The sequence below is a fragment of the Sorex araneus genome, chromosome 7 (genome assembly GCF_027595985.1).
Source record: "Sorex araneus isolate mSorAra2 chromosome 7, mSorAra2.pri, whole genome shotgun sequence".
Lineage (NCBI taxonomy): Eukaryota > Metazoa > Chordata > Mammalia > Eulipotyphla > Soricidae > Sorex > Sorex araneus.
This window is the reverse complement of record NC_073308.1, coordinates 9,207,360-9,229,531: the sequence shown is the minus strand read 5'-3', so window position 1 is coordinate 9,229,531 and position 22,172 is coordinate 9,207,360. Positions and strand designations below refer to the sequence as shown.

The 22,172-nt window shown below is 52.0% G+C and overlaps 1 protein-coding gene across 5 annotated transcripts; it reads right to left on the bottom strand.

The window, feature by feature from the left end:
* Positions 1-567: 567 nt before the first annotated feature.
* Positions 568-15,974, bottom strand: LOC129406582 (ral guanine nucleotide dissociation stimulator-like). 5 transcript variants are annotated; one of them, XM_055144751.1, is made up of 5 exons: positions 3,072-3,750; positions 2,639-2,955; positions 1,849-2,058; positions 1,017-1,086; positions 568-719 (listed from the first exon to the last, which is right to left on the bottom strand). In XM_055144751.1, exons 1-4 carry the CDS (start codon positions 3,223-3,225, stop codon positions 1,036-1,038), a joined length of 732 nt encoding a protein of 243 aa, XP_055000726.1. In that variant the 5' UTR covers positions 3,226-3,750; the 3' UTR covers positions 568-719; positions 1,017-1,035. The 5 variants fall into 5 exon arrangements, 1 of the variants encoding a protein (XP_055000726.1); XR_008631079.1 differs by lacking the exons at positions 568-719; positions 1,017-1,086; positions 1,849-2,058; positions 3,072-3,750 and adding exons at positions 5,767-5,877; positions 15,822-15,974 and having other exon boundaries at positions 2,824-2,955; XR_008631078.1 differs by lacking the exons at positions 568-719; positions 1,017-1,086; positions 1,849-2,058; positions 2,639-2,955; positions 3,072-3,750 and adding exons at positions 4,411-4,574; positions 5,767-5,877; positions 15,822-15,974.
* Positions 15,975-22,172: the final 6,198 nt, after the last annotated feature.

The window sequence follows — 22,172 nt, the reverse complement described above, 5'->3', positions numbered from 1 at the left end:
GAGGTGGATGCTGAGGTCCCTCTGCCCCACGCCTCTTGCTGAGGGAGAGGTTGGGGATGCCCTTGACCTCAGGTGGTTCTGCACCAGCGGCTCTGCTGATCCCTGGGAACTGGGTGACGAGACCTGAGTGCCCCGTGCTGCTCCTGCCTCGGGTATCAGCCCAGCGCCAGGGGAGTTTCCCTCAGGGCTCTGCCCAGGGCTGAGGTGCAGGGGAGTGTCAGCTCCAGCCCGCCCAGCCCCCAGCTCACTCACCCCAAAATCCTCCATTTCTCTGTCCAGACTCTCCAGCTCCTGGAGGAAGGGCCCCAGGAAGGGGACCACACCCTGTGCCGAAGGGGCCGTTAGAAAGGGGCCCTGCTCTGGGGTCCCCAGGACACCCCCAAGCCTCAGCCTCCCACCACGAGGCTCCAGGTGAGCAGGAGCCCCTCCAGGACCTTCTAATGTCCTCCTCCTTGCAAAGCTGAGAGCCCTCCCGTGGGTCCCAGGGTCCCAGCCCTCTCCCTGGTTCCCCCACCCACCCTCCACACACCAGCTCTGCAGCCACCCACTCCACCCTGGGTCGGGACGGGGTCAGCCGGAAGCAGGGCTGGGCCGGGCCTCCTTTCTGAGGGAAGACCCCTGTGGGGGCCACCCCTCTGTCCCTGGGTCCCGCACACGCCCCTCACCTGGCGTCTCCCGAGGTTCCTCAAGCAGGACACAAAGCTGCAGCGCTGTTCCACCTGGGGATGAGCACCCGACCCTGAGCCTCTGTTACCCGCACGCCCAGCCCCCACTCTCCTCCCTCAGGCCCAGACTGAAGAGAACAGCGACAGCACTGAGCCTGCAGCCCCCACCCAGAGCAGCAGCCCCATGCAATGCCCCCAGGGCTGCCTGCCCTCACAACCCCCAACAGGCCTCCACCCAACCCACACACCTGCTGTGCCCATACAGAGAAGACAGGAATGTCACAGAAACCGGAAGAGAACCCGCCCCTCCCTCCCTGCCTCCTCCATGCAGTCCTCCAACCCGCAGACTACCTGCAGGGGCTTGCAGCGTCTATGTTTCCGGGCCTGTCTGCGCAGGGCCTTCAGCTTCCTCCGGCTCCACCTAGGGAGGGAGCACATTTGTCCCGAGGGAGCTGTCCCTGCATCCCTGGGGCCCCACTCAGCTGCGGGAAGCCAGGGTCCCACTCCCTGCCCAGCACCTGGCCCCCAGGCTGCTGTCCCCAGGGGTCTCAGCTCACTGAGGGGCTCTGCAGACAGAGCCCTGAGGCCGCAAAGCTGGGGGCACCCACCAGGACACGTGGCCCCAGGTCTGGCAGAGTCGGCGGATGGCGGGGCTCTGCAGGGCACAGATGATGGCATAGGTGGACGCCCAGTTGCGGAGGCGCTGGCACTCCTGGGAGACAAGAGCAGGGGACAGGGCAGCTGGAGTCTGAGCTCCCTGCAGGCCTCGGTGCAAATCCCCATATGGGGGACACTGAGAATCTGGGGTCAATGGGGGGCACAGAGATCCCCAAGGAACCTTGGGAAAATGTGTGCATGACTCGAGAAAGGAGCAGGCAGGACGACGGGCCCCACTGGGACGGCCCCAGGACACAGTCCCTGCAGGAAACGCCCGCGGTCCTTGGAGCAGGAGACCATCTTCTCTCCCAAACTTCACAGGAGTACAGGCAGCTGCACAGGGACCCCCACCCACTGCATACCCAGGCCTCTAGGGCCCAGTGCCCACAACTCCACAGGGATCCCCGTCCCAAACATACCGGGCCACCAGGACCCAGTGCCCCCAACTCCACAAGGACCCAGCTACCACATACCTGGATCCCCAAGATCCAGGGACCCCAATTCCACAGGGAGCCCCCCAATATACCTGGGCCACCAGGATCCAGTACTCCAGCATCCGTGCCCGCGCGGGGGGGCTCAGTTCCGAGAGGCAGGTGGTAAGGACACAGGCGGCCACAGTGTAGTACTGGCTCTCGATGGCCCGCACAGTGGGGCACACATGCTCGTAGCCCGGCTTGTTCCTGATAGATGAGAGGTCCCCCCGACAGTGGTTTGGCACCAGCTCCAGGAACAGCTCCTAGGGAGAGGGACAGGTTCAGCCACAGACACCCCAGGAGACAGAACAGAGGACAGGGCCAGTCCCACTCGGCCCTTGGGCTGTGCTGGGCACTGAGGGGCTCAGGACCCCGGAACCCAGACTGATGCGGGGTGCAGGAACAGGACCCCTCTGCCTGCTCCTGGGCCCTACCAGACTCGGGGTTCTCCCCGGCTCCCTCTCTGCACCCCTCAGAGGCACATTCCTCTGTGACAGCTGCACTGGGGGCTGGTTCCTGCGTCCCCCTTGAGGGGACCGCCCTCAGGGGCCTCATGGAGTCCAGGATGCTCAGACCATAGCAGACACACAAACCCGCGACACTAGTCTCTGTGCCACAGGCACCCCAGTACCCCTCCACCCCCCCACACACACACTCAGACACTGCTCTCTGTTAAGCTCACGGACATGAACCCCTCCCTATGCCTCCCCTGCCACGGGCCATCATGGCCATCCCGGGACAGGGCAGGCTCAGGGAGCTGGTAAAGAGGGCGAGTGTGGGCCAGCAGGCCTGATGCCTGCAGAGGTGCCCGGGGAGGCAGGTGTGGGCGACGCTGCCTCTCACCTTGTCCATGAGTGTCAGCTGCTCGGCCACCAGCCGGGCAGGGAACGTGCTGACGGAGACCTGCTCGTTCCCCGGCTCCTCCAAGGGCCTGCTGCCGGGGCAGGAAGGCTCAGGGCCGTCAGCTGCCTCGCTGGCCCGGCTGGCAGCTGCCCACGAGCTGGCATCATGCGTGTCTCCGGGCCCGGCGTCCTCCAGCTCTGCCCATTGTGCTGCGGCCGCAGCTGAGGCTTCGAGAGGCTCCGGCTCTGGGGCATCCCGCGGAGGCAGGCCCAGCTCCTCAGGTGGTTCTGGGACAACTGCTGGGGCTGGAGCAATGTCTGAAGAGAAGGGCCCCGCCTCAGGGTCCCGCCAAGCCACAACCAGAAACAGCAGAGCCCTGTCCCCAGACCACGGCGTGCAGGAGCCCGGCCACCCCAGAGGGCAGGGCCTTTACCCTGAGCCCTGATCAGTGCGGTCAGGAGAAGTTCCTTCCTCAGATGAACTTGGAGGCCAGAGCCAGAAAAATGCACCAGAATGCAGCCTAGCATCGGTTGCACGGGGACACAGCACAGCCACTCAGCAGAGCCCTCAGGCCAGGACCCCGACATGGGACTCAGGGCGCTGGGGGGAGTGCAGGGAGCAGAGTCAGGACCCTGGAACGTGCCTCCGCTGCTCCCACAGAAGGTCCCCTCACGTGGAGCCCAGCTGAGCCATCATGCCACTGAGAAGATCTAACAGAGAACCTGTGAGTGGGTCCCCATGCCCTGGACTCCAATGTCGTGAGAATGACCTTCCCCACCTGGGCCTGTCCTGAGCTGCTGGGAATTCTAGAGCACCTGCCGGGCCCGTCTGCTGCTGAGGCCCAGGGATGCTGAGCAGGAGGAGGTGAGAGGAGGCCAGACGAGGGCAGTGGGGCAGGAAGTGTGGGCCACTCAGGGAGACCCCAGCCCAATCTGCTGTTTCCTGAGCCCTGGGACCCCTCTTCAGCCCTCTGTGATGCAGGGACCCTGTCAGGGAGGTTCCCTGTTGGGGAAATGATGCCTGAGCTCTGGCTTCTGCCCACACACGGCACCCAACACAGACCCGGCTGACCCTTGTGGATATCGGGGACCCTGGACCACTCACTGCTTCAGTGTTTTTTCGCAGTTGAGAACCTGCTCCAAGTACGGGAGGAGGCATCCAGACCTATGGGAAGCAGGACAGTGTCCATGGAGTGTTCGGGACACACGGCAGGATCCTGAGGCTCAGACCAGGACTCAGTCCCAGGGAGTAGCTCTGTTTTTGCGTGACAATGTGTGGAGAAATGCTGTATGACCAGGTGCTGCTTTGACGTATGGAAAGACCAAACTACCAAACCCTTCTCCTGTCCCGTGGTGCTGGGACACGTGTGTGGCCCCCAGAGACGTCTATTCGCCCACAGCAACACCGAGAGGAAGACCAGGGCATGGATGGACAGAAATGCTTTGGAGTTCAGAGGGGGTTTCCTGTGCATGTACTCTGGGAGTCCCAAGCCACAGGCTCTGAGAGTTGCGGCTGCTGTTCCATGGGCAGGAACAAGAATGAACAGGAAGCTCATGGCCAGGAGACCAGGCAGCAGCCCAGCACTGTCACGGCCCATCCCATGTCCTCCTCCAGGACCTTGCGTGACTCTCTCCACGCTGTGTTCAGAAGAACCAGCAGAAGCTCAGAGAGGCCCTGGCTCCTTCTGAGCACCCCAGGCGGGGAGGCAGGCAAGGCCCAGCGGCTGGCGGGGCGGCTCTCACCAGCGCAGCATCTGCTGCAGGATCCGCGCGGGAATGGGGAAGGCCAGGCCGGTAGGAAGGATGGTGGTAACAGAGGAGAACTTCCGCCCAGGGGAGGTTTGCATCAGGGAGACCAACATCTCCACAGTTCTTTCGCCGAGGGTCAGCATCGTGCAGGCCTCATCCAGAGAGCTCGGGCACATGGGCTCCTCCTGCTGGTGGGCAGGGGGTGCAAGGTGGTCAGCAGGTTCCCCATGGAGCCGGTGCTGAGGGTTTGGAGCTCAGAACTGGGGGAAAACCAGCTCTTGGGGCAGAAACAGGAGCGCCCACATGTGCGAGGAATCGGGCTGAGGACTGCCCTTCTGACCAATGAAGTTTGCTGTTGTCAGTTGGGAGCATTCACAGGCCAGAGGACAGGCATGGCCCCGAGGGTCTCAAGGAACCCACCCCCTGCAGAGGGACAGCAGGGGGACAGCTGGGCAGGTCCCTCCTCATCAGCAGAGAAGCTCCTGCAGCTGCTCTCAGGACCTGCCTCCTTTTCAGTTTGTTCTGCCCCCCGGTGAGGGGCTGGGGAGCCCCGCTGAGGGGCTTCAGAGTGTGGCAGATCCCTCCCCAGGTCTCCCCCTACCCTCTGGGCCCCTCCTTTGAGGCCCCCCTTTGCCCAGTGGCCACTGTGCTCCAGTGCTGCCCCTAGTGGAGAGAGCTGGCATGTGCCACCGAATCTCCCCTCCAGGAGTCCCTGGGCCAGCCCACAGACTCTGTCCCTGGCCACTAGGAGGCGGGGCCTCTCCTGCCTTGGGCCTGTGCTGGGGAAGCCTCAGACCCAGACTGCAGCAAGCAGCCACAGGAGGGCCCTGCTCTGTTGCTGAGATGCTCAGGGGCTGATGCCAGCTGAGCTGTACCTGCTCTGTGGGCTGAGTCCTGTCCCCACGTGTCCTGACAGACTGTAGGGACTCAGCCAACACAGCTCCTTTCTCTGGGCCTCCTTCCCTGGAGGTGCATCCCAGGGATGGCAGTTTCAGGGAAACGGACACCGCAGCCCTCTGCTCCTTCTCTCTCTAACCCCCAACCTGAGCTGCTTCCTGCCTGGAGAGTCAGCCAGACAGGGAGCTGTCTGAGCCCCGTGTCCCTGGGCCATGAGGACAAGGTCACACAGCAGCAGTGCAGACACACAGTGTGACTGAGGGGAACGTGGGCGTGGCCCTCTGGGTCAGCTCCTTGTTCTGAAGTGTGTGGGGATGGACTTTCAGCTGACCCTGTGCCAGAGGAGCATTGGGGACTGGATCACTCTGAGATGGGCTGTGGACACCCTGAAGGGTCACCATGGAAGAGTCTCAGGTGTCTTGGGCTGGGAACTGGGCTCTGCACCCACCTCCCCATCTCAGACCCTGAGTGTCACCTGCTCACCTGTGCCGGGCACTGGGTGTCACTGCATCTGTGCGGTCCCGGGCTCGTGTCCTGGCAGGTAGAACAGCTGCTTCCCACCAGGGGCTCCACCGGGATGTCCCGAGCTGAACTCTGTAACACAGCCTCTGTCACCCCTGGGAGGGACCTGACACGGGGGCCCCCTTGAAGAGTCTTTTTGGTCCAACAGTGAAATAACATCTCTCACCACAGAGACTACACACAGCCAATGGAATAAGAACGACCAGTGCTGGCACAGATGCAGGGAGAGAGGGGGGTCTCATTCATTGTTGGTGACAAGGCCGACTGGCCAAGCCTTTTTGGAAAACAATATGGCCATTTCCCCCCTCCCCAAAATTAGAAATTGAATTCCATAGGATCTAGCAATGCCACTTCTGGGGATATACCCCAGACTAAATAGGCACAGAGCTGAATCATCATCTGCACTGCAGCACTATTCACAGTAGCCTGAATCTGTAAACAGCCCGAGTGTCGAGAACAGAGGAGTAAATAAGGAGATTATGGTACATCTACACGATGGAATACTACACAGCCACCAGGAAAAACGTCATAATATTCACTTAGGATGACACTCGTTCCCAAGGAGATTGGAAACAGGGCCAGCAGGACTGGTCCACAAGTTTTGGGAGAGACAGGGAAGGCAGTTAGGGTAGAGAAGGACCACTATGACAAAGGTAGTTAACTATGAATAAGAACTGTGAGCTGAAAGTAGGTAACGAACAAACATGATAACCTCTCAGTACTTGTATTGCAGTCTATAATGGTCCAAAGTAGAGAGAGAGAGGAGAGAAAACAGAGAGAATCAGAGACAAAGAGAGAGAGAGAGAGAGAGAGAGAGAGAGAGAGAGAGAATTTCGTGCCATAGAGTTAGGTGTGGGGTGAGCGTGGTGGGAGAGAAACTGGGAACGTTGCTGGTGGGAAATATACACTCGAGAAGGTTCCGTTTTTTAGAAACTCTGTTTTGTCAAGAAGAGTCCATGACACACACCAGCCTTCCCTCATGAGGCAGTTGCTCCTTCCCGTAAGAACAGGACTCATTCCCCTCAGACACCTTTGGACCATGACCCACAACTCACACAATCAAATTTCATTCACACACACAGACACACACACAGACACACGCAGTAACAGGGATGTGAATCTACCGAGGTGCATCACAACTGTGAACTATTGACCCTGTGGGCCCGGATTACCCTTGAGTTCCTCCTCACCTGGGACAGGTGTTGCGGGTGGGGACGAGCCCTCCTCCACAGTCTGCAGGGACAGCGATCACCTTCACTCTGGGCTCGCCTCAGCCCAGAGCCTCTGATCTTGGGCATACAACATGAAAACATGTCTATTGCTTCTCAGTGCAAGTGAACTAGACGGTCACTTTCTCGAGAATGAGCTCACAGGGGATCCAGGGTTCTATGGCAGTTGGGGATGGTCACCAGGGAAGTGAGGTCATTTTCCAGGGTTCCATGAGCTGATGAATTCCTTCCACCTGACCAAATGCCCTCCCCTGCTATGGCACCACAGACTGAAACAGGGAGTTGAGAGTTTTCCCCAACTATCTGGAAATAGAACGTGGGTCCTAACTCTGAGGATTCAGTGGAACTGGATTTTTCATGTCTCCCGTGTCCAGACCCCTGGGCCCTGGACTCCAGAGTTGTGTCCACCAGGCTTGGGAATCCTCTCCCCTCTCTGGCTCCCTCCCCTCTGCAGAAGCAAATGTCACTGAAGTTTGGGACAGCCTGCAGGCTCAGGGAGGTAGGACTTGTGTATGAGACAAGGGCTGCTGGTGTCCCCCATAAGCACCAAACCTCAGCCCCCTGTCAGCTCACGACTTCCTCCCTCTCTTCAGCTACAGTGGAGGCAACTGTGCGTCAGAGTGTCCAGGACCCTGGTGTCCTACTCGTCTCTCCTCATTCTACTCTAGATGTTTCCACCCAAATTCCATAGCACACAGGGACTGCCTTTCCCCAAAAATAAGGCCATAATGCTTGAGGAACTTGGCGCAATTTGTGTCTATGCACATAGTTCCCGTGTCTGGGAACTTCTTAGGGGGCTGCCTTCCTGGATGGTCTACAGGAACAAGAGTCTCCAGATGCCCACTCAGAGGGTGGGAGCAGAGGTTTGGCTGTCCCCTGTTGGGATATGACTCAGCCATCCCTCCTTCAGGGACACCAACCTCTCCTGCCCTAAAACACTCTCCGTCCCTGCATCTTGCTTGATCAGGAGCTTTTTCTGAGGCTGAGACTCCCTGAGCCAACAGAGATGGCCCTGCAAGGGCGCCTGCTGGGAAGCTGCTGTGGAGTCATGGATGAGAGGCGGGGTTCCAGTGGGAGGCAGTGACTCTTGCTTGCTAACTGCATCCAAAATATGAGCCATGTTCGTTGCCATTGTAAGGGTGTCTGTGACAAAAGTCATGTTCAGGAGGCAACCATTGGCTAGTGCCCAAGTTAATGTGAATCTGTGGTACATACACAGTCGTATCTGTCAGCTCCTAATAAAAGAGGGCACCTCACCATTAAAAAGAACCCAGAGAGAATTGGAGGGTCTCCAAAAGAAACAGAAATACTCAATGCTTCCACTGCTCTCAGGAAGAGAAAGAAGTGCAGTGGAAAGCCAGTGAGCCTAATCCTAAATCTGAGGACAGAGAGACTGACAACCGTGGACATGGTAAAGGGTTCCACTGGACGGTGGCAGAGTGCTTGTCATTCACAGTGGTCTGGGCATGGATCTGTTTTTCCTGAAGTACCTACAGTGATGTAAAACAATGCCATCTTTACTCAGTCTATCACATTAAACTCTGGTGACAGTCATAGCTGTAAGGAGTCTGAGACAGGTGACTAAAAGCACTGAGAAGGCCACAGTGGGAACCTGGGACGGAACAGAGAAAATAGGGCAAACCAAGTAACCTCTAAGGAAGGACTGCTTCACATTTATCACACGTTTCTATCAATATCAGACATTACTAGGAGGAGCCACTGCGGGTGGGGTACTGGAACTCTCGTGAAATCCAAAGCTGTTTTAAAAGACTCATCCAAAAGGTAAGAGTGACCACACAAAAATATATGTGTATGACCTTTTGTGTGTGTCCCTGGGAATAGGGGTTGTTTGGGGCACCACCCCTCAGTGTTCAAGGTTCTATCCTGGTGCTGTGCTCAGGGAGGATTCTGGCAGTGCTTGGGGGCGAAATCCAGGGTTGGGATCCAACATGGCTGCAAGGTGTCTTACTCACTGTGTGATCTCCCCAGCCCGAGAAATGTGAACTTGATCTCACTGGACATGAGGAATAGTGACCACAGTCATTTAAGTGACTCGCTGATACGAAGTCAACTGGCTGCTCTACACTCACATCGTGCTAATAGTCCTTGGGGACCAGCAAGCAAAGCTGGAGCTCAGCGGAGCATGCACTGAGCCCTTGAGCCCTCTCCTACTGCAGAAGCATGGTTGGTTATGAGAAAACATGGATTGAATTAAGTGGGATCAAATATAATATACATAACGTACGTATTATGTGGGCTGCTCCAGCAAAATTTATAACAAGAAGCAAAATCTTTATTAGCCAAAAATCATGTAGAAGCTGGAGCGATAGTACAGTTGTAAGACATTTGCCTTGCACGTGGCTGACCCGGGTTCGATTCCTCCGCCCCTCTCGGAGGGCCCAGCAAGCTACCAAGAGTATCTCATCCACACGACTGAGCCTGGCAAGCTCCCCATGGCATATTCGATATGCCAAAAACAGTAACAACAAATCTCACAATGGAGACGTTACTGGTGCTCACACCAGCAAATCGATGAGCAACGGGATGACAGTGATACAGTGATACAGTGATGTAGAAGCTGAACAATCCTGCTGACAAGCAGTCCTGCTTGGATGGGAATATAATATTTCACTCCTTTCTGTCCCACACAGTAGCCAGCCTCACCTCTGGGAGTTGAGACACTGGCATGGTGCAGATGGGACTGAGGGCCCAAATCTTTCTTCTTCCTTCAATGTGGTTCATTGACACGCAAAAATCACCTGAGCCAGCAGCCAGGGCATCAGAGCAGAGCTCCAGACAGCAGATATGAACTGCTTTTGGATGACCCTGTCCCCTCCTCTAGTGGCTGCTGCATGGTGACTGCCCAGGGCTCACAGGCCTGGCTCGGGGGCTCACACAATTCTAGCCATGCTAGCTGGGTCTCACGTCAGGTTGTAGTGCTCCCCAGAGGTCACCACAGTGCTCACACATGGACACACCTCGGGTCACACTTCCCAGCTGTGGAGCACATGTATGGGCACTGAATAGAGACCGTGGGCCCAAAGGCTGGCACAGCAGGCATTCTAAAGCCAGGGCGGGCAGAAACAAGATGCGTATCTGAGGCAGGAACCTGAAGAACCCTCAAGGGACGTTATTGTTGCTGATTTCTATGGACGAGATGATAGGAATTTGGAAACTTCCTTGAATGAACAACCCAATGCCCACTTGGGCAGGACAACACCAAGAAGAACCAGATTGAACTGACCAGACCAGGGGAAGCCCAGAGAGACTCACATTGACCTGTGAGTGTCAGTTCGCAGGGTCTGCACAGACTGGGGCAGAGATGGTTTCAGCCCGGGTTACAGAAATAATATTTCCTGTGAGGACATTGTAGACAACCTCAATGTTGGGGAGCAGGTCTGGACACCCCGGCTCCCTTACAGCCCTCCCAGAACCACACGAGGGAGGAGAGAACCTCAGCAGATCTGAGGTGGGAGGCAAATGTCACTTGATTCCTTAGGAACAGAGGGTGGGAGGCACCTGCCCACCTCTCTCACTCCCCTTTCAATCTCCCCAGGGACAGTTCAAATATCTCCTTATTTGAGTGCTGGAGGAGGCTTTCTCCGTGCCCCAAGCACCCCAGAAGAGAGTTGCATCAAAAGGAAAGAGAGAGAGAGTTGCAAACTTGTAGGCCAGTGAGGGTCCTGGAGGGGTCCCTCAGTACCGTGGCTAACACAAGGCTTTGCTGATCCTCCAGCCCCTTCCTGGGCAAGGACAGCCCCTTGGCTAAGCTTTCTTTCCCTGACTCAGGATCTAATCAATGTCTCATTCAGTGCACCTGGCCTTTGGCATTACAAATCAGTGAAAGTGGGACACATATTTGCCTCTTCAGGTCCAATGAAAAATAATGGACATCTAAAGCAGAATTTTCTAATGATTTATAAGAAAGAAACATATATTAACACGGATACGTCAATCTTGATGTCACTGCCACCTAATGCAGGTGTATCTAAGTTAATGTTAAGCTTCAGGAATCATTCCAAGCCTGTGGAAACTTCTGGGGACCAGCATAGTCCTCTGACCAGCGTTGTTGACCACTGGTCTACTCTAAAGGACTTCCATTGAGTCTCTAATAGCCAACTCAGACCTTGGTCCTTATCTCACTTGTCTGGTGTGAGCTTGACAAGTCAGAGCTGACAGGCTGAGAGAAGATTTTACAATGCCTAGAAATGACTGTGGCTTAATCTCTAAAAATGAAGGTGGGTTATTAAAAATCAGAAATCAGAAGAAGGAAATCTAATAGGGAAAGTAACAGAAGTAGAAGATGCAATGCAATAAGCCTCCAAACACCGAATAAGTCCATAAATAGATTCTGACCACATCATTATTAGAGAAATCCTGATTTTAGGTCACAGAGGTAGCCCTGGTACTCATCAGATGGTAGGAAATGAAAACTGGACATGGTCTCGGTATTGGATGGAATGGGATAAAGTGTGAATCCTCTAGTCCTGCTGGGAGTTTCAGGAATGGGGAACAATCTGGATCTTAGGTGTGAAATCAGCATGTTGTTCTTACAATGGCAGGAAATCAAGGGTTTCCTGCATATGTTTTGATTTTGCCTTGCTGACCAGTGCAGGAAATAAACATACACCAAGGTCCTATTTTCTCTCTCTCTTTTCAAGTCTCTACTCTTGATCTCTACTCTTGATTCCTGTCATGTTCAGTCTATGAATATGATATTATGGTCACTGATACACTGGGAATACATTTTATCAATAGTGTGTGTCACTGTCACTGTCACTGTCATCACGTTGCTCATTGATTTGCTCAAGAGGGCACCAGTAATGTCTCCATTGTGAGACTTGCTTGTTACTGTTTTTGGCATGTTGAATACGCCATGGGTAGCTTGCCAGGTTCTGCCATGCGGGCAAGATACTCTCAGTAGCTTGCTGGACTCTCTGAGAGGGGCGGAGGAATCGAATCCAGGTCGGCCATGTGCAAGGCGAATGCCTTACCACTGTGCTATCGCTCTAGCCCAACAGTGTGTGAAAAGGATAAAATTCTATTTTCCCCTGAAGATATCTAATTAATCACTCTCCTCAAATGGAAAGAGCTTCCCTTCCTCTAATTCTCAGAAACATCCTTGGGGTGCCTCAGATGGAAAGTTTCCCTTCCTCTAATTCTCAGAAACATCCTTGGGGTGATGGGAAAATTGCTCAGACTTGGGTGCTTCAAAATGTCTCATTTTTCCCCTAGGCTTTTTGTCATCCTTCTGTCTCTGGGACTATGCTCTATAAAGCTCTAATTTGTCTACTCTGAAAACACCAATGGAGATCTTGGTTCTAGCCTGCTTTTCGTCATCCATTGTCTGATTGGTTTTTGCTTAGAAGTCACATAGTAAAGCAATTTTGGTGTCTATTTCTAGGAGAAATTCAAATCCTGCACTCACATCACTTTGTAGACAAACACCTACAAAGCAGTACAAATGTTGAACACTTAGATTTCTAGTTTAGTAACAAGGGGTATCTCAAATGCACAATGCTGACTGAAAACAATTTTGTTCTTGTTTTGTTTCTTATGGATAAACACTGATCATCAACAAACGTTCACTACCCATTTTTCATATTGGTAGCCAACTACCTAAGAACCACCGAGGAGTAGAACATCACCAGACTACAGATCAGGACATCATCGTCATCTCATCATCATCATCATCATCATCATCATCATCATCATTATCATCACCACCATCAACATCATCCTCATCATCACCATCATCATTATCATCATAATTGGCATCATCATCACCATTGTCATCATCATCATCACCATCATCATCATCATCATCATCATCATCATTATCATCATCATCATGTAATAATTATATACAGCATTCTTATTCATACTTATTCCAGAATGGTGGTGTCCTAAACTCTACCTTTTATCACTGCCTTTTATCCTCACAGTCACCCTGTCTTGCAGCTATATTAACGTCCCAGTTGTACAGACAGGAAACCTAGGACAGAGACAGTAAGTATTTTTTGTGAGAATCCCATTCTTCCATGGAGACCACAAGGTCTCAAGGGCATCTCTGCTTGCCTAGTGCTTTCCCTCTCTCTCCCTCTCTCTGTTTCTTCTCTCTCCCTCTCTCTCACCTCCCTGTCTCTTTCTCTCTTCCTATACCTCCCTCCCTCTCCTCTATGTCTCTTACTTTTTGTTTTGAGACACATCTGGAGGAAGAGCTTCCAGGACCATTTGTACTGAATGTCTGGAACCCAAGAGTTCACCCATCAAGGAAATGGGTGAAAGGGGTATAACTCATGTAACAGAATAAAATCCCCAGCCCTTTACTAACATCTGTGCCACCAAAGATGACCTAGCTGGATGTGAGTGATGTCTTTAGGCAGCTGAACATTGGCCCTGCCTGGTCCACTAGGTCCAGCATCTGTCTAGTATAGAGTTGTGAAGTTGAACTTACTCCAGTTCTGCCCTGCCAGAGACATGGGGGCAGGGGCCAGGGGCCCGGGAAGCAGGGGCAGGGGTGCTGGGGTTGGGGAGGACAGCAGGAAATAGATCAGGGTGTCCTCTGCTCCAGTATTTCATCTACACACTGTCTTCAAAGGAAGGTATGTCCAGAGTGATCTGGGGGTGGAGGAGCGAAGTTCCCACCATACCAAAACCTTGGCAGCCACACTCACACCTCAACAGATGCCACCATGTCTCTACCAGACTCCACAGCCTTATGACTAACCCCACAGAGATGCTAACCTACCAAAAATTTCAGGTACACTGGGTGATTTGGGGGCTGAAACTCCAGACCTTCTTGGAGTCAGGGTGGGTGACCTCCCTCCATTTCCCTGTACTTCCGGAAACTCTGGCAGCCACACCTTATCCGACTTCTGCTGCCATGCAAGCTCATCTACTGGCCCTGCTCCAGAGACTCATGATTAAATCCCGAAAGAGATCAACTTCCCACAAACATCTCTCATGTACCCAATCCCGGCTGGGACCTCGAAGGTGATCTCAGGGGCGGATGGCATCAGTGTCTGCCCTACCAAAGCCCCGGCAGACGAGATCACAGTCTTGGGCCAGACTGCCCACTTACATATCCTGAATTTTCTGAAGCTTGAAATCACCAAACTCTAGAATACTAACATCCCAGAAGGAACACATTAGATTGGATAGGAACGTAAGTAGACATTAACTAATTTCGACTAACAAAAATACTCATACAAAAGACTTAACTAGCAAAAGAGCTTAGTAAACTCTCAGACAAGGACTTAATATCCCCATGGTGAGATACAACAATTTTCACAAATTTTCTTTTACTTAAGTATTTTTCTTATCATCCCATTAGCCAGTTAGTGTAACAAGCAATATAAAATAAATTATTGTGGGCCTGCTACAGGGACAGGCTTGAAAGGTGGCTGGGAAAATGGAGACATGGTAGAGGGAAGGTGACAGTGATGGTGAGATTGGGGTTAGAATATTACATGCCTATAACAAATAATCACAACCAACTTTGCAAACCACAATATTTCAATATAGTGTTGTGGAAGGAGAGAAGGTTTGTTTATGGAGAAGCAAGAGGCAAAAATGTTGGGATCTATGGGGAAGGAGCAATAATTTGGTAGATACAGTATTTGCTTTGCACACATCCAATCTGGGTTTGATCCCCAGCATCCCATATGGTACCCCAAGTCTTCTGGGAATGATTCCTGAGAACAGAGCCAGAGTCAACCCTGAATACCGTCAAGTGTGGCTCCCAAACAAATCAAAATTGAACTCTCTTCCTGCTCTCTAGTCCCATGTGGGTAGACAGGTATGCAAATAGAGAAGGAGGACATGTGACAGTCCCCTCAAAGATGAGCAAGCAGCGAGGAGCCACTTCATTGGCTTTGTAACCAAAATCCCTCTTTTGCTCACTCAGGCCCTTGAAAGGAGACAGACTTTGGTCGGCCACACTCGGCCCACCACCAGGGTGGACCAAAGACAATGAAGCAAACGGGCTTGCAGAGCTCCAGCTGCATCTCCCTGGGGCAGAGACACAGAGACACCTTCTTGTCTGGGGCTTCATGTATGCAAGGACCAGGGCAAGTGTCACTGTGAAGGGGAACCAGCGAGTGCTCGACACATTAGCCTTGTCACTACTGTCACCCAGCAGCGTCTCAGTCACAGAGCAAAGGAGTTTTGGAAGAACAGAGTACACTGTCCTTGTCTTATTCTGGGGTTCCCTCCAGGAGTGTACAGGGGCCAAGAGGGTCACACCCAGCCATGCTTGGAAACCACAATACAGGGGAGAGATTGTCCAGGGGTAAAACTTGGGGTCGCACACAGGTAAGGCATTTGTACCTGAGCTTTGAGCTACCTCTCATGCCCCAACTTTCTTGGTTGAACTGTTGAACTGACCAAAATCCATAAAGGAGCTCTGAAGTTCTCAGCAAGGGTTAGAACTTCCCCGGGACACTGATGAAGGCTTGGAGCCACCCCCCACTCCCCCACCCCAGGGCTTCTCTCTCCCGCAGCAGCCCTCACTGTGGCTAGAGCAGCACTGGCTGGGGCCCAGCCTCCTCTCAAACCTTCCCTGTTGGGGAACTCGCAAACACTCCCCTGTGCTCCCTGGCAGTCTCGGCAGAGGGTAAGGACTATGGGCTCCCTGGCTGAGAGGTGGACCACACACAGTACAGCCCAGGGCCTGCCTCTGCAACATCTCTGTCACCCTGATGAGGCTTCAGTGGGGAAATCCTCCAGCAGGTACCTGCACTCCTGAGCCCAGTTGAAATCTGCATTTCTGATGTTTGTGCTCACCAGCGTCTCGGGGGTCCCTGTCTCCCCATCCACTGCCAGGTCTTGTGGCTGGAGGGGAACATCATGATGTTGTCAGTAGTCTGTGGTCTCGTTCTCCCCTTAAACCAGGCACCTTTGTTCCTCCTCTTCCTCTTGGCCTACAGTTTGGCATCCTAGAAGAGGAGAAATGGGCTTGGGCAAGTGTTTCTTCCTCCAGCACTGGATGCACCATCACAGACCAAGAGGCCGAGGCCTGGGGTGCTCAGCAGTAGACGCCCACCTGACCGGCTGAGGACCCCTCCAGTTGACTCTCCAGCACTGCCCTTGTGCAGGACCCAGAATCATAGTAGCACCACGAGGGGAAATAAATATTAGTGGAGGGGCCTCTCAAGTGATGTTTAGGGAGCTCAGGGGCCCTCCCTGGAACTCTCCGTCAACCAAGTGATTCATCTGAAGGTTAGGCCCAAGGATGTGGTGCTACCAGAGGTTGGGGGCCAGTCATGCTAGTGAGGCCACACTATGCTCGGGTCAAGCCAGGGTCAGGCACTTCAAGGCATGAGCCTTAACCCCTGTGCTGTCTCTCTGGTCACTATAAAATGGTTTTAAATTGATTTATAAAAATAAAAAGAAAGAAAGCAAAATAGTGTAATGAGTTTTACCACCCAGATTTGTTCCTACTGGGTTTCCACAGATTTTCCTCCTGCTTTCTGGCACATAGTAGTTAATTCAGCTCCCCGTGGCCCTCATTGATATGCTTCCTGCTCCTCTCCCTGCATATCATCTCCATCTTATCCCGAGAATCATCTACCTGGAAAGTTTCAGTTATTTCTCACCTTTTCTCTCCACATCCTCCTCATGGCTCACCTGCATGGCTCCCAGCATAGCATCATCATCACACATCTGTCATCAAGTATTAGGCACCCTAATCACAGGACTGAGGATGTCACACCTATCTCAGGACATCCCTGTATGCGTATGACATTTATAAATGATGAGAAGGACTCAGGGTTATGAGTGGATTTTCTTGCTCTTAATTAATGTTTTTAAATATATGTATTTAATTCATTATTGTAATTTATTTTTATTAAGATACCATGATTTACAAAGTTGTTCATAATAGAGTTGTTTCAGGCATACTATACCTAAGAACAACCCCACCACCATTGTGACTTTCCCTCCACCAGTGTCCCCAGGTTCCCTTCTACCCATCAGCCTGCACCCCAGTCAGGCACAGAGCAAATTTATTTCACATTGTTTCCTCCCACAAAACGTGAAAGAAAGGTAAATGGGACTATCAGAAAATAAGTCGATTTGTGGTGGTCGAGTGCTATATGTTTTTAACCTATGTAGAGAAATTAAAATCATTTAACACAATATAAAGCCTATTCTCATTTACATAAATAAGTTTCCAACTCTGGAATCTAAAATATATTGCATTAGATTTTAATATGTACTTGGACCTCATTTGTATTTATTTTATATTCCCCACCATTAGTAAAACATTTTAAATTATGTTATAATATATTCTAGAGTTTAAAATGAACTCAAAAGTTTGAAATAGGTAAAACCTCAAACATAAATTTAGTAAAAGTGAAAAGAATTAAGAAAATATAAAGGAAAAATTCTGAATAGGCCTATAAATGTACTAAAGTGTTTTATCCTAAGAAAGGGAAGATTGATTTTATACTAGAAAATATAATGTTTTTTTTTTTTTTGGTTTTTGGGTCACACCTTGCGATGCACAGGGGTTACTCCTGGGTCTGCACTAAGGAATTACTTCTGGCGGTGCTCAGGGAACCATATGGGATGCTGGGATTTGAACCCGGGTCGGCAGCGTGCAAGGGAAACGCCCTACCCACTATGTTATCACTCCAGCCCCCTAGAAAATATTATGTTACAGATTTTAAGTGTCTGTATTCATAAGTAAAAGATTGTAATGAAAAATCACATTGGATGCAAAAAAATCTGATCAAACATAGAACTTTCAGTGTATGTGAGATGTTAATTCATCACTAAAACTCTTTAAAACACCCCTTAGGAAGCTAGGAATAAACGTACCTTTCTTAATCTAGTAGAGGGCAACCATCAGCATTTTGAATGAGAGCCACACTCAGAGTTGCAAAACACAAGGGAAATCTTTCCTGTCCTTTACAGAAGCTCTTCTAATGCTTCTTGAATAACTGGTTTCAAGACTCTGAATTCCCTCCATCTGCGGGAAATCAAATGGGTCGCTTGACTTTCCACCACCACCCTCCCCCACCACACACACACCCCATTCTTGCCTGCATTCTGGTGCAACTGTGAGCTGTCTACCCTGGGGCCCCTTTGAACTGCCAAAGGGTGTTGAACCATCTCTGGTCTGCCTGTCCTGGAACAATCTGCTGTCAAATGACTTGGCAATGAAGTAGGCTGAGGGGGGCTGTGATGAGCAGAAGCAGCTGCCCGAGGAAAGTGCAGCGCAGGGACCTGCCCCTGGGACAGCATCCTTCCTGTTCTCAGAGTGTCACAGGGGGCTCGAGCAGCACTCAGGCCTTTCCGGTGCCCACGCTAGCATGTCTGTGCCCACCTAACATCCCACCGCTCTGCTCACCCTCTCAGGCACTCGAGACATTCTCCTCACTGACCACAGCCCAGGCCATCTGCAGCACCGCTCACTCTCCCTGCTCAGAAGGCTCCTGTGCATCCTCGTTTGACGCACCTTTATGGCCCCTTCCAACCTCTGCATGAGCCACCCATCTTCCTGAGTCTGTCTCCACGTCCGGCTTCTCCAGTGGGAACAAGTGGCGAAACGCTTTGGAAACTTGGCAAACAGGACAGGCCTGCACTCCAGTCCCTGACTTAGTGAGTCTGGGGAGATCCAGGAACCTCAATTAGACACAAAGTCAAGACAATTCTGAAGCCAGGCCCAAAGAGAGTTGCCTATAAAAGTTCTGTATGGGGGACCAGGGAGACTGTATAGGGGTTAAGACATATGCCTTGTATTTTCTGACCCCAGCTCAATCCCAATGCCACTCCCATGGCACCCCCACACCAAGTATTGCTAAGTGAAGCTCTGGAGGCCCCCCAAACACCACTGGATGTGACCTTAGAGGCATCTGAAAATCATCAGAGTCGCGCTGATGTTCCATGGCACCTCAGGTAGTAAGCAGCACTGCATCCTCATTCAACCAGAAGCCAGGTGAGTCAAGTTAGTACAGAGTCTGGTGTTTCATTCCAAAGCTGTGTGAGTGACCACTTATGTCTATCAGTCCTAGGACTGCAGAAATGGGGGCTCAATGAGACTGAGCGATCCAACTGTGTTCTTGAGCATGGTAATACAATCTTAAATATGAGTAATAAAGTGAACTTTACCGTCAAAGTATCTGCAATAGGTTTTTTGTTTTGTTTTGTTCTGTTGTTTATTTGTTTCATTTATTGAATCACCATAAGATACCGTTACAAAGCTTACGTGTTTGAGTTTCGATCATACAATGATGAAATACCCATCCCTCCACCATTACACATTTTCCACAACCAAAATCCCCAGTATTCTGCCCTTGCCCCAGCCCAACACTTTCCCTGCCTGTGTGACAGACAATCTCTTTCTCTACTTTGATTACATTTAATATTTAGATATCAGTCCCACATTATTTTTTTTTATTTTATTAAATCACCGTGTGGAAGATTACAATGCTTTCGGGCTTAGGTCTCAGTTATACAATGCTGAAACAACCATCCCTTCACCAGTGCCCATATACCACCACCAAAAAAAAAAAAAACCCACACAGTACACCTCCCATCCCGCCCCCCCACCCCCTACCTTGTAACTGATAAGTTTCATTTTACATTCTGTTTACTTTGGTTACATTCAATATTTCAACACAAACCTCACTATTGTTGTTAGGAGTACCCCACTAGATTCAGACCTACTGTGAAGACAAATACGGGCTACCGCGGCCGCGCGGTTTTGAATTTCTGTACTTTAACAAGAAGTCCAGGGAGATTTCTTCCAGATATTAGATAATTGCAGGCTTGAAAACCCAATCTGTGGTCGTCTTAATATGGCGGCCACTGCGCCCTTCATCCCCGGAGAGAAAGAGGCGAGAGAGAGAAATACCTTTCCCCTCCTGGGCAGGCACGGGGCCGAGGCTTAGTTCTCAGGCTGGAGACATTCTGCGAGGAGTTGCCCACGCCGAAAGGTTTTGCTGGGTCTGGATTCACGCTTGTGCAGCTGCGGAGAGGCCGCACATGCGTGCGGCCCCCGGGATCACATCTCGGCCACATTATTATTGGGAATTTTCCCAACACCACTCAAACCTGCCGAAAAAGCAATGCTAGACAATTTGTTTTATATTGCTTATTATGAATAAGCAATATAATATCAAGCAGCTTCTCTCCTGGAATTCTAAACTTTTTTTTATTTTACATATTTGTAGGTTCTGGAGAGATCTCTGCAGCGAGCTGCTCAGTTCTGGGGTTCATTTGTATGTCTCTGGATCATGGTCATTTAGGTGCTTAATAAGTAGCTGGGGGCATTTTGTGGGTGTCATCTCAGAGTCCCATCAGGGCAGTGGGAAGGAGAGGGACCAGCTCCTCCCCTGTCCTGTGAGGCGTGGCGTTTGCTGCTACTGCTCTCACATACCTGGGTTTTTTGTTGAGTTCTGGAAGATGGCGGCTGCTGGATTTCCTAGGGGGCAGGCGGAGGGACAGCACTTGCTCCCATCTGGAGTAGCCCAGTGAAAGTGGCCTATTACAAAATCTGGAAGCATCTCTGCAGCTAGCTGCTCAGTTGCGAGATTCGTTTGAGTGTCTCTAGTATCTGCAGTAGTTAGAAAATTATAGGACTAGTATGTAACAGCAGACTGCCCATTTAGATAGATGGTTTTCTAAGTAGATATTGAATTCAGAGAGCCAATGAATACTACGAAAGGATTGCAAGTATCAACCATAGTCTCAGAAGAGCAACTTGACCATCAGACAACTTCAAAGTAAGTCAATGAATGACAAATATTGGTAACGGTGACTGTTTCGTTTCATTTCTTTGTGACACACAGGCAGCACTGGGGGACTACTCCTGGCTCAGGGCTCAGGAACCACACTGCATATGGAGAGCCAGGGATCAAACTTATTATGGGCTTGTAAAAGCAAAGTGTCTTAGCTGCTATAACCTTGCTTCAGGCCCTGATTGAAGCACACTTAAAGAATATGAAATGAAAATAATATTGCACTGGACTCTGTAGAGAAACTTGGCAGGCCAAGAGAACAAAAGGATGCATAAAGCAAAAGGTGTTGCTGCTGGAGTGATAGCACAGCTGTAGGGCGTTTGTCTTGCACGCGGCCAACCGGGTTCGGTTCTCAGCATCCCAATTGGTCCCCTGAGCCCCGCCAGGAGTAATTCCTCAGTGGAGAGCCAGGAGTAATCCTTGTGCATCACCAGGTGTGACCGCAAAAAGAAAAAAAAAGAGGCATAAACTGAGCACACAATGGGGTGCCCGAGAGCATTTTCAAGAGAAGCAGGTGGTCTCTTGCTCTCTCCTCTCGCCACATCTCCAAATTTTTCTCAGAAAATCCACTTTGCCTCGGAGAGGGGGAAAAGCACAGCGTCTGTCGGGGCCAACGGGTCCGTCTGTGGGCCCAGCTGAGCACTGTGCGGGGAGGGCCAGCGCTCCCGGGGCGTCACTGCAGGGACAGCGGGTCTGGAGAGGCGGTGAGCGGGACTCAGAGCCCAGGGAAAGCGAGCAGGCATTGGCGTCAGGCGCGCCAGGCAGGACCTCAGTCTGTGGAGGCTGAGGGGATGCGCCACTCTGACCACGTGGAGGAGCGGGCAGGGCTAAAGGGTCTGGAGCCCTCCCCGAGAAAATAAGGGACCAAACCACAGGAGGAGGTTGGCCCAAAACAGCAGCCCCTCAGTCACAGCCGCCCCACCCCCACCCCCAGGCACAGGCCTGTGAGGGGGTTCTGGCGGGAAGGAGCCCCCTCCCCTGAAAAGCATGAAAGCGCCCAGAAGTGGGCCAGAGCCTGAGGCACTGCTGGAAGGGAGGCCAGAGCCCCAGGCGGTACACAGGCCAGGCCACAGCCCCAGGCGGTACACAGGCCAGGCCAAACCCCCAGGCATTATACACGGAGGCCAAAACCAAGGCATTACACAGGTGAGGCCAAAACCTAGGTATTACACAGGCGAGGCCACACACACATCTAGGTTTTACACAGGTGAGTGCACACCCCCAGTAGTTACACAGGTGAGTCCACTCCCCCAGGCCTTACACAGGTGAGGCCACACCCCTAGGCAACAGGCAAGTGAGGCCACACCCCAGGCATTACACAGGTGAGGCCACACCCCTACATCACACAAATGAGGACACCCTGCCAGTTGTCACACAGTCCAGCCTACCC

Coding starts and splice junctions, on each gene's coding strand:
- LOC129406582 (XM_055144751.1), bottom strand. CDS start 3,225: ATGTCGGGGTCCTGGCCTGAGGGCTCTGCTGAGTGGCTGTGCTGTGTC. Junction 2,956..3,071: donor CGCACTGATCAGGGCTCAGG/GTAAAGGCCCTG, acceptor CCTTCTCTTCAG/ACATTGCTCCAGCCCCAGCA. Junction 2,059..2,638: donor AGCTGACACTCATGGACAAG/GTGAGAGGCAGC, acceptor CCCTCTCCCTAG/GAGCTGTTCCTGGAGCTGGT.